The following is a 15,495-nucleotide window of genomic DNA, read 5'->3' as shown; positions in this document are numbered from 1 at the left end:
GCGGGTCAGGAGTGAGGTGCGTCAGCAGGGCTTTGCCAGGGGAAGCTTGCCTGGCCCTTGCTTGCATTCTGCCTGCCTGGCAGTTCCACAAGCTTTATGTTCAACCACAAATTCTTATAAGAGAATAAAGCAAGGGGGGGAAAAAGCCCTGGCTGTGACGAAATCCTCCTCACGCCTCCTAGGCCTCTTTGTTTAGCGAGATTAAGTGATGAAATATTAATCAGGAGTAATTATCCCTCCTTAGGCGCCGCTTCTGGGCAGGATCGTGCTTCCTGCCTACAACGTGTGCTCCCAGCCTGGCTCTGCTCCCCGCAGCCCCTGCTCTCAGCGTCACAGCCGGCACGGAGCCCTTCGCGCGGGTCACTGGCCGGGGCACGCTGGAGCGCGGAGCCGGCGACTCCGCCTTTGTGCGTGGACAGCAGCCGCTGAGGATCAAGGAGACGGGAGCAGGTGATGGGCCAGGGCCTCTGTGATCCGTGCAGGGGGAGAGAGGGGATCGGGGCCAGGCCAGGAGGGAAGCACAGGGGGAAGATCCAATGAGGGTGTCTCCCCACCCCCTACTGCCACGCAGCGGCACTGGGGTCAGCCCGTGGGGTGGTGAAAAAAAAGTGGGTAAATGAGCCTAAACTGAAGGCTACATTCCCCAAATGAGACGTGGGTGAACTCAGTTTACCCTCGACTATGGACTACACCACTGGAGTTAGCACTGAGTGTAAGGGCAGAGCGCTCCCTTCTGACCCCCCTATAGCACAGCGCCCCCTAGCACCACCCTCAGGTCAGCACTGAGCAAGGGCAGAGTTCCCCCTACTGACCCCCACTCTGTTCCCTGTAGCACAGCACCCCCTAGCACCGCCCTGAGGTCAGCACTGAGTGCAAGTGGAGAGCGCCCCCTACTGAACCACCCCCATCACTCCCTGCAGGACGCCGGGTTTCCTTGGGAAAGGTCTCCCATCCCAGCAGCCCCCTGCCCAGATCCCCTGCTTTGCTGGTGGGCTCTGCTGTGATGCTGGCGGTGTGCACAGGCACATCGGTGGGAACTCAGTAGCCAGCTTGTCCTGAGCACAGACCCCTCCGTCTGCCTCCATGCCGCCCCTTGGGACCCTGCCCAGGGGAATCCCAACCCCAGGCAGGTTCTGTGAGTCCCCCAGCAGCTCCCAGGTGCCCTCCTGCCATTGCCAGCCTGAGACGCGCCGGGCGGCGTAGCGGCCATGACTCACCCTGCAGTTGCCCAGCTCCTCGGCCGACAGGATGATGGTGCCACATTTTTTCCCTGGAATCCCACTGCAAGAGAAAAGAGAGGGGCTGGATCTGAGCACCCCGAGAGAACGCCATGGGCCCCCCACTCCCATGCACCCGTTCGATCAGCCTCCCTCCCACCCTCATCACCCCTTGGCTCTATCGCCTCAGCCATATGCCTCCCATCTCCATCACTGCCAAGGGGCACCCGCTCCCCTCTGTCTGCCCTCTCCTTCCCCAGCTCCGTCATCCCCCTCTGCTGCCCTCTCCCCCTCTGTCTCCTCCCCCCACCTCCCCGCGCTCTCTGCCCCCTTCCAATGGGGGCTGCGCTTTGCGGGGGGCGCTCAGGGTTCCGCCCCAGGAACATTTCCCTGATTAGCATGAATTCCCCTGGCAGGCGAAGGGGCGTCGCGACCCGGAGGTGGGGATTCAGAAGGAATTGGGATTCAGAGATGCATTTGGGGGGGGGGGTGCAATCCAGCGTGATGTGTCTGTGACACCCCCCTGCCCAGCCTCCGGGGAGCGCATTGGGCCCAGCAGGAGTCCCTGGGGAAGGGAACCCCCTTCCCCGCCCCACCTGGCCTTGTCTGCAGCAGGACATTCCAGAGGCGTCACTGGCCGGGGTGCAGTCCTGGCACAGGCAGGGCTCAGGCTGCTCTCGCCCTGCTCGCTGGGTGCCCTGCGGTGGCACTAACCCGCCTGCCCTATGGAGACCTGGCTGACGAGAGCTGGGGAGGCCTGGAGAGCTCCAGTCTGCCGCACCGTGTCACCTGGGCAGTGTCACCCACTGGGACAAAGGACCACTTCACTGCAGGGCTCCCCTTCCTTCCCTCCACCAGCCTGGTGGGTCCCTGGACAGTTCCCACGGCTCCAATTTCTGACCCCACTTCCCCACAGCCAGCCCAGTGGTAGCGACCTCCACACCAAGCTGCCGGGCTCTTGGGGGCACCTGTTATATTCAGCTCAGTGGCGTCTGTTTCCATCCCCATCAGGCTTGTTGATTGAAAAGCCAGGAGGAAAGAGCTCAAGGGCCTGGGTTCTCATCCCAGCTCTGCCACTGGCCTCCTGGCTGACCTTTGAGTAAGTCACGTCACTGCTCTGTGCCTCAGTTTCCCCACCTCTCAGATGGGGCTGATGGTCCCGCCTTCCTGGGGTTAGTTAGGCATGATCTGTCCAGTGCTTTGAGAGCTATTAAAACACCAGTTCACCAAGTGTAAGGCTGGCTGCCCCATCCCAATAGCTTTGGACTTGACCACCCTGCTGGAGGGCATGGAGTCGAGCAGGCTGTTGATGCAATGAGCATGTCTCTTGGTGGACCCTGCTGGCGGCTAGGAGGAGCACGGAGCCCAAAACCAATGGCCAAGGGGGAGCCAGTGTCAGACACAGGAGATGGGTCTCAGGTAGACACCGAGCCACCACGGTCAGGACCGCTTTGCTGAACCAGCATTAGAAGGGGTCTGGTGACTGGTTTAAATTCAGGGGCTACCCTAGAGAGCCCTGCACTGCTGGCAGCCGGGGCTCTGAGGGAATGTCTAAGAGGTTCTAATGAGCATCCTAAATTGGGGGCTGATCAGCCACACTCGGCCTCCAAACAAGGAACCCATTAACTGACCACAATCACCATTGCTCTCGCTATCGGCTCCCGCAGAGCTAGGCCAATTGACACCAGCTGCGGATCTGACCCACATGCCTGTGACCGGTATTGCAATCCCATCCTATATTTTGGGGAGCACCTTGTGTTAAGTTTCTGTGTCACTATGGACCCAGGACTGCAGGCAGCTCCAGTGAGGGATGGCTACCATAACTCCTCCAGGAACCAAAGCCAGTAGGAGGTGATTCCGATGATTCACTTAGGTTGGAAAGGACCCGAAGGACATGAAGAGAACATCTTGAATTGCCTCTACCCCAATGCTGGGAGCCTGGCTAACAAACCTGGGTAACAAAGGAGTTGGAATTGCTCATTTATGAGCATAAATGTGGGCTAGTTGTGTTACTGAAACCAGATGGGACAATCCCCATGATTGGAGTGTTAAAATCAATGGTTAGAACCTTTTAGGAAGGACCTGAGTGGGCAAAGGGGGACAAAGAGTGGCACTGTATGCCAGAAAATGGCATTGCCTGTTTCCAAGTCACTGATAACTTGGAAGAAAATTATCTTGAATGCTTATGGATCAACATCCTAACAGATAGAGCACCAGATAGGGAATTAATTGGTGTCTGCTATGAACCCCAAATGACAACAAGATGATTGGCTCCCCACGCGTCTATCTATAATGTATAGGGAAATCTGTGATCCGGGGGAATTCAATCCAAGTGACATGCTGAATGTCTCAAGCTGCCCATACTAAAACATCCTTGGAATTTCAGAATATTCTAGCTGACAATTTCCTAACTCAAAAAGTGTTGCAGCCAACATGAGGGAATTCCACATAAGACCTTGTCTTAACAGAAAAAGAGCAACGGATCATAGAACTAAAACTTAATGGCAACTTAGATACAAGGAATCATGACTTGATTACATTGATAATATGCAAGCAGAAGAGAGTCCAGCCCAGTAACAGATACACTTGGTGTGTTAATAGGGCCAACTTCACAAAGCTAAAACAATTATGAGCCAAGTCACCTGGGAAGAAGGATTTAATCAGAAAAATGTGAGCGATAATTAGGAATCAGTTAAGAACACCTTCCAAGATGCCCAAAAAGCCGCAATGGAGGAAGAAGGCCGTGCTTCATTAAAAAACAACCTGGTCTGGAGGGGAAGCGAAGGCAGCTATAACAAAATAAATATATGTAACAAATGGAAGAATGGGGAAGCTGATAGGAGTGAGTAGAAGTGAGAAGATAGGAATTGTAAAAAATAGATAAGGGAAGCCCTGATGGGGTGTGCACCCCGCACCAGCCCTGATGGGGTTAAGAAGGGCTTGAGAGGCCAGGTAGGTTACTGTCAGGTCACTTCACTTGACAGCAGGCAGGCCAGGGTTACTTGAGAGTGAAGCCCAGTTGGGGAAGGGCTGTGTAATGACCAAGACTGGGCAGTCATGCCTAATGGTTAGAATCCAATGCCGAGCCAAAGGTCAGAGCTCGAGACAGCATCAGGAGTCAGGTGCAGGAGCAGGGGTGCAGCTGCGTCTGGGATGAGGAGGCAGGACTCAGGTAAGCGGGTGAGATCTCTAGCAGCCAATCCAGGATTCCTACAGTAGCTCAGACAACTTCCTGCACCTCTTCCTGGTTTAAATAGAACTCCTCAGCCAACCGGAGATGCTGGACGTTTCTCCCAATCAGGAGCTTTGGGGGCGGGGCCCTTTGCAAGCTAGCACTTCACTGGTTCCCTTCTACAGGCACTTATATGAGCCGCTGGGTGGCAGTTGTGTCCTGATCGCAACCTAGGGCTCCGTGGGCCTAGGTTGAATGCCTGCAATTCCTCACATCACTCCCCTCCCTAGTGAGCCTTCCTGCTGGTCATGAGCCTGGTTTTTGTGGACGGTGTTTACCAGTGCAGGAGCACAGATGTTCTCTGCCTGTTCCTAGGAGTGCTCTCCAGGACTGTAGCCTTCCCAATCCACAAAATACCAGCGTTTATTACCATCTGATGTTTGGCATCAAGGATCTCATGGACAACATACTCACTATGGTCTTGAACCCGTACTGGTGGGGGACGGGGTTGGGAGCAGTGAGGGAATGGCTCCAGAAGGTGAGGCTTCAGAGTAATATGTGGAAAACTGGGTGTATTCGGAGTGAACGAGGCAAGTTGAGTGCAAAGACGATGGGATTAATTTGCTGGCACCTTCAGTAGGGTCCAAGGAACTGGTAGTCTAATTTATGAGATGGCCTGTTGATGGGCAGGTGTTTTGTGGAGAGCCAGACCTTCTGGCCTACCGACCGGGTGGGGCCCTCCTGGCATTGGTGGTGTGCATATTGTTTGTAGTTCTTCTTGGTGCCCTCCAGGTGAAGTTTTAGGTTATCTTGGGTTTGGCATATTTCTTGTATCCAGTCCAGGGCTACTGCGTTGTGGGAAGTTGCAGGTAGCTCTGGGTAAAACTGAGGATGAAACCCATAATTTGAAACCAAGGGGCTTTGCCCCACAGATGTGTGTTCTGCATTATTGTGTGCAAACTCTGCCTGGGGCTGCAGCAAGGATGGAAGCTGATGGAAGCTGATGTAACATCGAAGATACTGCTTCAGGATCTGGGTGGTTCTCTCCGCTTGTCCTTTAGTCTGAGGGTGATAGGCGGAGGAGAGGCAACAGTGGATGCCCAAAATCGAAAGAGTTTCTCACCAGAAGTGGGAGATAAACTGGGCACTGCAGTCAGAGATGATGCATTCTGGGAGGCCATGGAGGCAGAGAACATGGTCCACACAGAGCCGAGTGGAGGAGGGCAGGCCAGTGCAGGGGATGAAGTGTGCTGTCTTTGTGCAGTGGTCCACAACTGTCAGGATGGTTGTGAACCCATTGGACTTGGGTAGTTCTACTACAAAGTCTAAGGCAGTGACCGTCTATGAGTCAGATGGAATTTCAAGGGGTTGCAGGTATCCCAGGAGTTTATTGTGCAGCTCTTAGAGCGAGTGTGTACATTGCAAGAGGCCACATAGGCCTGCATTGTGGCCTGCATGTGAGGCCGCCAGAAGACATGAGAGACAGGCACTGAGTTTTAAAGCGACCAAAATGTCCTGCCATGGGGGAGTCATGGCATACCTGTAGGGCTGTAGTCCTCAGAGGCAGTTGGGGAACATATTTACATAGGCTTTACATAGGTTACCCTGTCTCAGAGATCATGGGGTTCGTTACTTATGACTTCCTGTTCGACTGAAGGGATTTAATGGGCTGAGGCTGATGTTATGAGGTGAGCAAATCATGGCAGGGAGCTGCACCCAGAAAGATGTGAGGCTTGAAGATGTATGGAGTTACAGGTTCAAGTCATTTTGGTCAGTGTAATATTCGCCCTTCCAAGATGAAGCATCAGCCTTGCTATTTTTGGTTCCTGGGCAATAGGAGATTACAAAATTAAAGTGTGTAAACGATAAGGTCCATTGAATTTGTCATTGGTTGACAGTCTTGGCCCTATGCAGATATTCAAGGGTCTTATGATCAGTGCACATCTTGAGAGGATACCAGACTCCTTCTAGACAATGGCACCACTCTTCAAAGACGGTCTTAATTGCCAGGAGTTCTCTGTGCAAAATGTCATAAATTTGCTCTGCAGGTGTGAGTTTCCTGGAATAGAAGTTGCTCAGATGTAGTAGTCTTTGAGAACCATGCCTTTTGGATAACACTTCTCCAATCGCCAAGTTGGAAGCATCTGCCTTGAAGATGAAGGCTGGCATGGTGTTAGGGTGAATTAATATGGGAACAGTGGTAAATGTGAGTTTTAATTGTTCAAAGGCCTGCTGGACTTCAGGAGACCAGAGGAACCTGATGTTTTTGGGGAGCAGGGCAGTGAGCTGGGAGATCCACTCTGAGAATGTCAGGATGAACCGCCAATAGAAATTCATGAATCCCAAGTTGTCATTCACAAATATTCTGTGACATTCCAGGACTGCCTTTACTTTGCACAGATCCATTTTGATATCTGTAGGAGAAGGATGAACCCTAGAAATTCTATGGAGGACTGATCAAAGGCACATTTTTCTAGTTTAAAATAAAAGCCATGTTGGCATAGCCTCTCCAGGACAGAACGGACATGCATGATGTACTGTTTGGCATTGTCCAAAGGTATATGTAGTTGTCCAGGCATGCTACCGTGTATTGGTCCAGAATGTCCCGGAGTACATCATTAATAAAATGCTGGAACGTCGTGGGTGCATATGTCAACCCAAAGGGTATCACAAGATACTCAAAGTGACCATAATGCGTTCGAAAGATGGTCTTCCATTCGTCTCCAGCTCTAACAAGTACTAGGTTGGAGGCCCCCGACAGTCTAGCTTTGTGTACACCTGGGCGATACTCATGCAGTCCATTAGATTGGGGCTTAGTGGCAATGGGTACCGGTTTCTAATAGTGACCTGATTTAGGGGCTGACAGTCAACACATTGTCAGAAGCTTCCGTCCTTTTTTTTTAAACAAAGAGGTCTGGTGCCCCGGCAGATAAAATGGATTTACGAATTAAGCCCTTGTCTAGGTTTTCTTGAAGGTAGGTGCACAGTGTGGCTGGTTCAGGGTCCAACATGGCATATATATGCCCAAGCAAAATGTTTGCCTTGGTAATAGCTCAACTGGGCAATCATAGTCCCTTTGTGCAGGCAGGGGGCGGTGTTCTTTGTTAAGAAGACATCATTGTAGTCACCATGTTTTCATGGAAGTCAAGGACTGGAATTGGTGGGCAGCTCTGCTGGACTAGCTACCTCGGCATGTGACTATTGGGGAACTACAGCATTCTGCCCATTTCCTGGGGTCAAGCAGTGCTGCTGGAAGAATTCTGGGAGGAATTCAACTTTTAGTTTGCACGCCCAGATAAGAGGGTTGTGGGGGGCCAGCCATGAGATGGCCAGAATCAGAGGAAAGTGTGGGGAAGAGATGGCACTGAACTGTAGAGCCTCTCAATGTCCCTGGATGATTCCTTAGAGAGGAACAGTTTCCATGGCCACTGGCCCAGCTGATAAGAGGGACCCATCGATTGTCTCTACCAGGTCCGGAACAGGCTTGGGCTACAGGGGAATCTGTAATGCCCAGGCTGCCACTGCATTAATAAAGTTGTCTGCCGTGCCCAAATCAATAAGGGGACTCTCTGGCATTCGCAACTCAACTGGTAATTGTGGGTGTGGTGCCAGGTGACAGGAGCTAGTGCACATCCCCATCAGGACCTCAACTGGAGTTTCAGGGGGACACTGTGTCAGGATGCCCAGTCTAGTCTTTCATTGAGCCTGGGATGACTTGTTTCCCAGATTCCTTTGGACTGGGTGCCTCATGGGTGATCGAGATCCCACAGCCTGGCTCGCCACAATGGTAACACAAGTTAAGGCATTGCCGGTGCTCCCTCCCTTCAGGGGCGAGTTACCAGCAGTCAGGTCTATCTGCATCAGCTCAACTGGTTGGGTGGAATCCGATAGCAGGAAGCATGGTTGCGACACCTCTCTTCTTTCTTCCCATCACTCGCATAGATGATTGTCAATATGGATGACGAGATCTATGAAGGTGTCCAGACCCATTGGGATCTTGACTCTGGCCAGTTTGTCCTTAACCTTGTCCTGCAAGCCCCATCAAAGCTGATATAACTGGGCTGCCACACTCCATTCTGTGTCCGATATGAGACAGCGGAAGTGAGCCACATAGGCAGTGCCTGGCCCTACCCCTGTCGGAGTTTTTGCAGGGCGGCCTCAGGGCAGCAGGCCTGGTTAGGGTCATCAAAGATGGTTGATATCGGCTGCTGGGCGGCGTTCCAGTTGGACAGTACTGGACTGTTGGCTTCCAACAGGGGAGAGGCCTGGTCCAACATCTCCCCTGCCAGTAGGCTGACTACAAGGCCTACCTTGGTATGGTTGGAAGCGTATACCTGCGGTTGAAGCAAGAACAAGAGGCGTCACTGATTCATGAAGCTTCAGAATTTGGAGCGGCTCCCATCAAAGCACTCAGGCAGAGGGACAGTAGGTCCCTGCTCGGGTGACCGTGCAGCTGGACGAGTCTGGAGCACAGTGTTTTCTGCGTGGAGTTGCTGGACTTGATCCCGCAATGCCTGATTCTCAGTGACCAGCTGCACTTTCGGCACCTAGGGGGCTTGGTTATCTGCCTGGAGGTGTATCTGTTGCTCACGCAGTACAGATGCCACTACTAGTACAGGGAAGTCTGCAGGGTCCATCCTCAGCTGGGCCTGCTTGGAGAAGTTGATAGGGTCCGAGCAAGCTGTAATGACTGGGGCATGGATGGTCATACCTAACGGTTAGAGTTGGGTGCCAGGCCAAGGTCAGAGTTAGAGACAGAGTCCGCTGATTTCCCCGGCACGCAGAGATGAATGTTGACACGACCCAAAATGAAATACTTTGTTTCAAGTTGATTCTCCCAACAAAAAATTCTGCCAAATTCAATATTTTCCCACTGGAAATTCCCATTTGGATGAAACCCTTTTTCCAATAAGAAGATGTTTTGTTTGACATTTTTCATCTAGCCCTGCTGGGGAGCTGATTTTGCTGAATCAGGATTGGCTGTTTTTTAAACTGAGGCTTAAACCTGCACACACGATGCCCCGAGATGAACCTGTGAGCTTCCAGTCTGGGCCCATAGGATTGGTGCTACAGCCTGTTTTGATGACTTGGGCTACTAGGCTGGGTTTATCCAACCCCTTCAGCATTGGCTCACTCTGTTCCCACTGACTGAGCATTTGAGCACTGACTCCAGTGTTATGTCATGGATTGGGCCCCTGTTGTGTTAGGTGCTGTACAAACAGAACACAAAGGGGGCCCTGCCCCAAAGAGCTGGCAGTCTAATGGGAGTAACTCTCTCCCAGTGCTGTGTGCTTTTGAAAACCCCACTCTCAGAGTTTGCTGGACAATACATCGAAAACCTTCCCTTTCCCATCAAGCAGAGCAGCTCCATTCAGCTATTGAGTCTTGGCCCTTGAACTGCCCCATCCATCCAAGGATCTCACAGCACCTGACAAGCCTTATCAGGCCAGCCACAGAGCTCCTCTGGGAAGTGGGTTGGTTTTCTCATCCCAGATGGAGAAATGGAGGCAGTGAAGCGAGATGACTCGCCCATGATCACCATGCACAGGGATGGGAATAGAATCCAGGAGTCCTGACTCTCCCGCTCAGCAGACCATCACAGTGCAGGTTAAAACAGACAGAGGGACTCATCTGTCACCGCAGAGGGTCCCTAGCATTTGGGATTTGCTGGCCCTGTAAGCGCCAGCACAATCCACCTCAGTAGGATTCAAGCCAAAGGAACAGGCAGATCCTAGGCACCGGCAAGGTATGATCAGGACTAGTGAGCGTTACTCACATATATGGGTCAGACTGACCCCCCTGGTGTGGGATCAAAGCAGACGTTCCCCCCAGGTCATAACGACAGGGCCCTTGTGGGGAGTCTGTCCCAGGAGCACTGAGTGGGGGTCAGCTGGGCATGTCCCGTTCAAACCTATTTCTGCCGCTGCAGAGGTGGGCGGGCGGTGGGAGGGGCACAGCAGACCTGCCCCGTCTTCCTGTGGTAGCTTTTGGAAGTAAAGGCCCTTGGATGTCAGGGCGATGGGGCTATAAAAATATTAGGGGAGATTGACAGAAACCCCTAAGGGATTGAGGAGCTCATGGTCCTGCTGACTTTCAAATCCCTGCTGAAAATGCCCCATTACGGTTAGACTGGCCAGGGAGATTAAAGAGGATGTTGGCATGGCTAGAGCCCCGGCAGGAGAAGACCAGAACGCAGGGCCAGCTGCCACAGGGAGGCTGGATGTCATTGGAGTAGAGTACCCAACTCTTCCAACTCCGACATGGCTGCTCTGGAAAATCTGCCCCATTCCCGGGAGCAGAACAGGCCAGAGCCGTCCCTGGCGTAGCCTCAAGTGGAGGTGACGTCAGGCCTAGCGGGACTCTGGTGTGGTGTTGTCAGTAACAGACCCCGCTTGGGTCCACAGCGAGGTTTGAACTCAGGACCTTCAGCAGGGCTGATTGTGCAGGGGCATTGAACAGCCTGGGTTCCAGCACGAGCTGGGCCTGCTTCAGCGAAATGACCAGCCCCAGCAACTAGGTGCAGCAGCAGACCCCTGAATCTCATCTGTGCCCAGCCCGTGGGAGGGGACGCAGTCTCACGCTGTTCTAGTCAGGGTTACCTCCTCATTGCAACAGCACATGGCTCCTGGCTTAGGGCTGGCCATAGGTGCCAGGCTGACAGCCCTGGTGACTGATGGTCTCTAACCACGGGGCCGGGGCATTGCCAGGGCAAAGCCCCCCCTACACGCTGCCGCCTTGTTGAGCTGCCTCTCTGGGCAGCGGGGCTGACTGTACAGGAGATCTCGGTGAAGCTGTGTGACTCACCCGTTGGAGACGGACGGCATGGGCTTCCCCGTTCTGGAATGTAACGTGAACGCTCCCATCCTGCCAGGAGACAGAGAAAGGGAAGGTTAGTTGGGCCATTGCCTCGGCTCCCTGAGACCATACGCTGCTGGGGGCCGACAACCACCAGGGAGAGCCAGGCCAACGTTCCCGAACCGACTCCTGTGCACACCCAAACTGCCTCCCGGGGGACGAGGAGAGGAGAACCCCGTGTGACACAGACACACCCAGGCGGGTATATGACACGTCTCTGGCCATCCCCCCATATTTCACCGAAGGGAGGGTGCTGAAAGCTAAGCACCGGCTGATCACTGGGTTGGTGCCGGATGTTTGTGCCACGTCACGTGCAGGAAGTTGGGTTCCAAACCTGTGGCGGTGAAACGTGTCACTTGAGGCAGGTGGGTCTCAGAGGTGACTCAACGCTGAGAAGAGCGGACATCCGGGGAGCCTGCTCAGCCCTGTGCCTACAGGCTGGAGCGCGTGCAGGCTTGAGCACTGCCAAAGGCAAAGAAGCCCAGGGAGAAAGGCTGAACCGGGGCCCATCAGGACTGAGCTGAAGTGAATGAAACACCCTGACTTTGAACAGAGACAAAAGTCTGGGACCATGTAAGAGAAGGGAAAAGAGCCCAAAACCGCGTCCGTTACCCAGGAGAGACTCTGCCAGCAGGAGTGTCTCATGAGAGCTGGATCCCAGCTCTCTCCACCGAACCAGCACCGTACAGACTCACCACGGGGTGAGAAACATCTTATTCCAGAAAGGAACTTGTCAATAAGCATGGGCTCTAGAGTTCTTCTCCTACCCGTAACCTCATCTGTCCAGACCCTTTTATCTGAATCGTGAACTCAAGCTCTGTTAAATAAACCTCAGTTTGGTTTTAGCATAGACACATCTGAGTGACTGGTGCTGAGGAGAGCACTGAACTGTGGGGAGGCTGGTGAAGCAGGGTGCCCTGCTTCCCCGCAGGCTGCGGAGCGGTGTGCGATGCGAGTGTCCAGGAGGCAAGGAATGGGGCACTCGAGTGTGACAAGGGGGGTAAGTTTCCGGCCTGCAGAGAAAGAGCAGGGCCTGCAGTAGCCCGGAGTGGGGTGCTGGTGGCTTTGGGGGACAAGGCTGTAAGCAGGTGGTAGCGATCCACTCCGAACACCTCCGTTAACCCCACAAGTGCCACGCCCAGCCCATCATTCTGTGCACGGGTGGGGCTGGGGGGCATGAGGTGGGTGCCCTTGGTTCAGCCGTGGCTGTCCGGCCAGGCAGAGCCATCTCTGCCCCCTCAGCTGTTCCATTCCCCAGGCCATTTGTCACACACGGGGTGGGGAGCAGGATCCGGTGCCGAATGCAACAATTGCCAAGGCACGTATTAGAGAAACTGAGGCTGGCTTTGGGTGGGAGCCCCAGGGACTTCTGGGAAACAGCGAATGCAGAGCTGGGGCTGGGCCCTTGGGAGTTCAGGCTCCCAGTGAGTGTGGTCCTGGGGCTGCCCACGCACAGTCAGTCTGGGCTGCAACGGTGTCCCTGAGGAGGTTCCTTTCCCTTGCGCCCCCCGCCCACAGCACGAGAGGAAGCCAAGGACGGGCAGAACGGGGCCAGCTCAGTCAGTACAACACAGGAAGGCGGGGGTGGGGAGAGGAATGAAAAGGGGGGATGGAGGAAGATAAAGGAAGGACAAACCCACAGTGAGCGAGCGCGGGGGGGAGCATGGAGCAGCGGCCCCCAGGGGATCCCCTCACCAATGCTGGGGGCACGGCTCCAGCTGGGACCCCGGAGCCCTGCCAGGCAATGGGGAAGGAATTAGCTAGGACAGAAGCTGGCTCTCCCCATCTCCCCTGCAGGGTCACACGCTCCTCTCCCAGCTCAAGGTGATGTGATCCTTGTCCTGGATTGGCTCCTCCCCACCCTGCCCCATACACAGCCTCACTGGCTCCAGCCCCGGCCAGACCCCGGCACCCAGGCTGGTGCGGCACAGTGGCCGGTTTCGGTAGCCAGGGTCGTGGCTCCAGCCGGGCACCAGCAGGAAGTGCATGGGCAGTCGTGGTGGGACGATAACACCGGGGCAGGCGGGCGGCTCGGCTGGGCAGGCCGTGGCCTGGCTCATAGTAGGAAAAGGCGAGGGCAGCTGGGATCCATGCCCACGCGCCCAACCACACCGCAGCAGGGACCGGGCAGGCTCATTTGGCCCCACGGCATCAAATGGGAACCCCAGGCAGGCGCATAGACAGCCAGACAGACGGTCCCACTTACTCACCGCCCAGCCAGCAGACCATTGGCATCGGGGTGCCCTCCCTAGACTAGCATGGGATCTCCCTCCCAGGCGGACAGCCAGAGCCCTTCAGACTGGCGCTGCGCTGTGGAGGTGGCCTCCTGCCGTAGGGCTTCATACCTAAGGCAGCATCAATGGAAGGGCCTGCCCCTATAAGCCAGTCCCAAACCCGGCGCCCTTCTTCAGCTGCTCTTTCTGCCCATTTCGCTCCCATCCCCCAAAAAAATGACACATCCCCCCACCCCCGGTTCAGTGCCACCAACTGCAGTGGCCACCAAGGAGCCTCTGCCAGGCGGCAGATTCCAGACCCCTTCACGCCGCTGGTGGACCTTGGAGCTGCTGCTGCTGCAAAGCATTCTGGGACACGTGTGGGGAACTAAAGGCCCCTGTGTGGGGAGGACTGTGGGGTAGAATCCAGAGGACGAGGGAAGTGCTGCAGGCACAGGGCAGAGCTGCCGAGAAGACTGGCACTGAGCCACGCCCCAGTTCTACAGGCAGCGAGCTTGGCTGGGCAGCAGGGCCGGAGAATGGTGCGTCCCGGAGCTGAGGCTCCCCTGTCCCTCTGTTGCTGTTGAGTTCTGCTCTCTGTCCAGGGACACTCACTGAACCAGCTCTCCGCCCTCCTGGAAAATGTCCCTTCTCCCTTCCCCAGCTCCAGGAGAACGTTTATGGAAACCCCGGCAGATGGACCGTGGAGATAAGATCACGGAAGGAGGTGGCAGAATCTGTGCATTCGCCAGGGGTTAAACTCCCTGGACCTCGGCATAATCACGAGCCTGTCTCCGGCATCCATCCAAACGCTTTGGCAGGCGCTAGCGCTCCTACTCCAGGCAGGGAGCGTGGGGCTGGAGGGACGGCTCGAGGGGCTGGGTATTGGACTTGGGGAAAAACCTCCCTCCAAATCGGCACTCTAAAGCTCAGAGACCTTGCAGTGAAGTGACCTGGGGTCTGGCCAATCTTTGTCCTCCACTGTCCCTCATCGCTCACTGCCCACAAGCCTCCTGGCAGCGCCACAGCCGCTGGACAGGGAGCTGGTGCCTGCGGGTAATGCCAGCCTGGGCAGATGCACCAGGAAGCTCGAGAGGCAGAGCTGCAGAGGGTGTCACCCATCGTTCGGAAGAGGAGCTGGCCTGCTCCATTTCTCTAAGGGCGCTGTGCAACTCCACTTGCGGGGGGCCGGCTCTGGGACACAGCCAGGCAGCTTCAGAACTGGTGTGAACGGGTGCATGCCACTGACTCGAGTGGGGTGGTGCCCCCTCCCGCCGGATCAGACCTTAGCTGTGGGAAGTTCTCACTTGTCCCTCCCTCAGAAAATCACAGGGCCAGATCTGCAGCTGGGGTAGCCCTACAGAAGCCAATAATGGAGCTTTGCTGATTTACACCAAGAGTTCAAAGCCCTTTACAGCCATTAATGAGTGAATCCCGTGGCAACCAGGCCAGCAGCAGCATCCCCATTTCACAGATTGGAGGAACAGAGGCACAGAAGAGACTTGCCCAGGGTCACATAGTGGCAGAAGGGGGACTTGAGCCCAGATGCCCCCAGCAGTACCCCCGACACCTTCCTTCCCCACCTGGATCACCCAGGTTGAACCAACTCCATCCTCCGCCAGCCCTGCCCTTTGCAGATCTCTCCACCCTCACTCCAGCATCAGCCCAGCTCAGCCCCATCCCACCTGCCCCTGCCCTGCTGAGGCTTATGTCCCCCGCTGTGATAACTTGACCCTAATTGTGAGCTCCCCTGTGAGAAGGGCGTGGAAGTTCAAAAAGTGTCACCACAACCGATCACAATGAGCGGTGGTGGGGAAAAGGTGCAGACGCGCAGCAGAGAGGCTGAATTAGGCCCCTGACAGAACTCAAGGATTGAGTTAAGAACGTGCCTGGTAAACGAGAGAAGGGTGGGACTGGAAATCAGTGGAACAAAATGATTGTGTCCGAAATTAGGCCTGACTGGGGGGTGAAATAATGAGGGGAGGGGCTATTCCGCCCACCACTCCCTTGGGGGGTTCTCAAAAGGAAAATTTGGGGG

The 15,495-nt window shown here is 55.0% G+C and overlaps 1 protein-coding gene across 1 annotated transcript in view; it reads right to left on the bottom strand.

Annotated features, from left to right (window-relative positions):
* The window catches only part of CPNE5 (copine 5), a 149,492-nt gene that overhangs the window by 71,585 nt on the left and 62,412 nt on the right, over positions 1–15,495 (bottom strand). The window contains exons 7-8 of the mRNA XM_067531656.1: positions 11,194–11,253; positions 1,218–1,281 (exon numbers count right to left, since the gene is read on the bottom strand). Of these exons, the coding sequence (XP_067387757.1) occupies positions 1,218–1,281; positions 11,194–11,253 (124 nt within the window). The remainder of the gene's footprint in view (positions 1–1,217; positions 1,282–11,193; positions 11,254–15,495) is intronic.

This window comes from Emydura macquarii, unplaced genomic scaffold, assembly GCF_026122565.2.
Source record: "Emydura macquarii macquarii isolate MOO-44397 ecotype Brisbane River unplaced genomic scaffold, CSIRO-AGI_Emac_v2 contig_3220, whole genome shotgun sequence".
NCBI classification, from domain to species: domain Eukaryota; kingdom Metazoa; phylum Chordata; order Testudines; family Chelidae; genus Emydura; species Emydura macquarii.
Note: the sequence above shows the minus strand (reverse complement) of the source record. Positions and strands in the feature narration are given on the sequence as shown.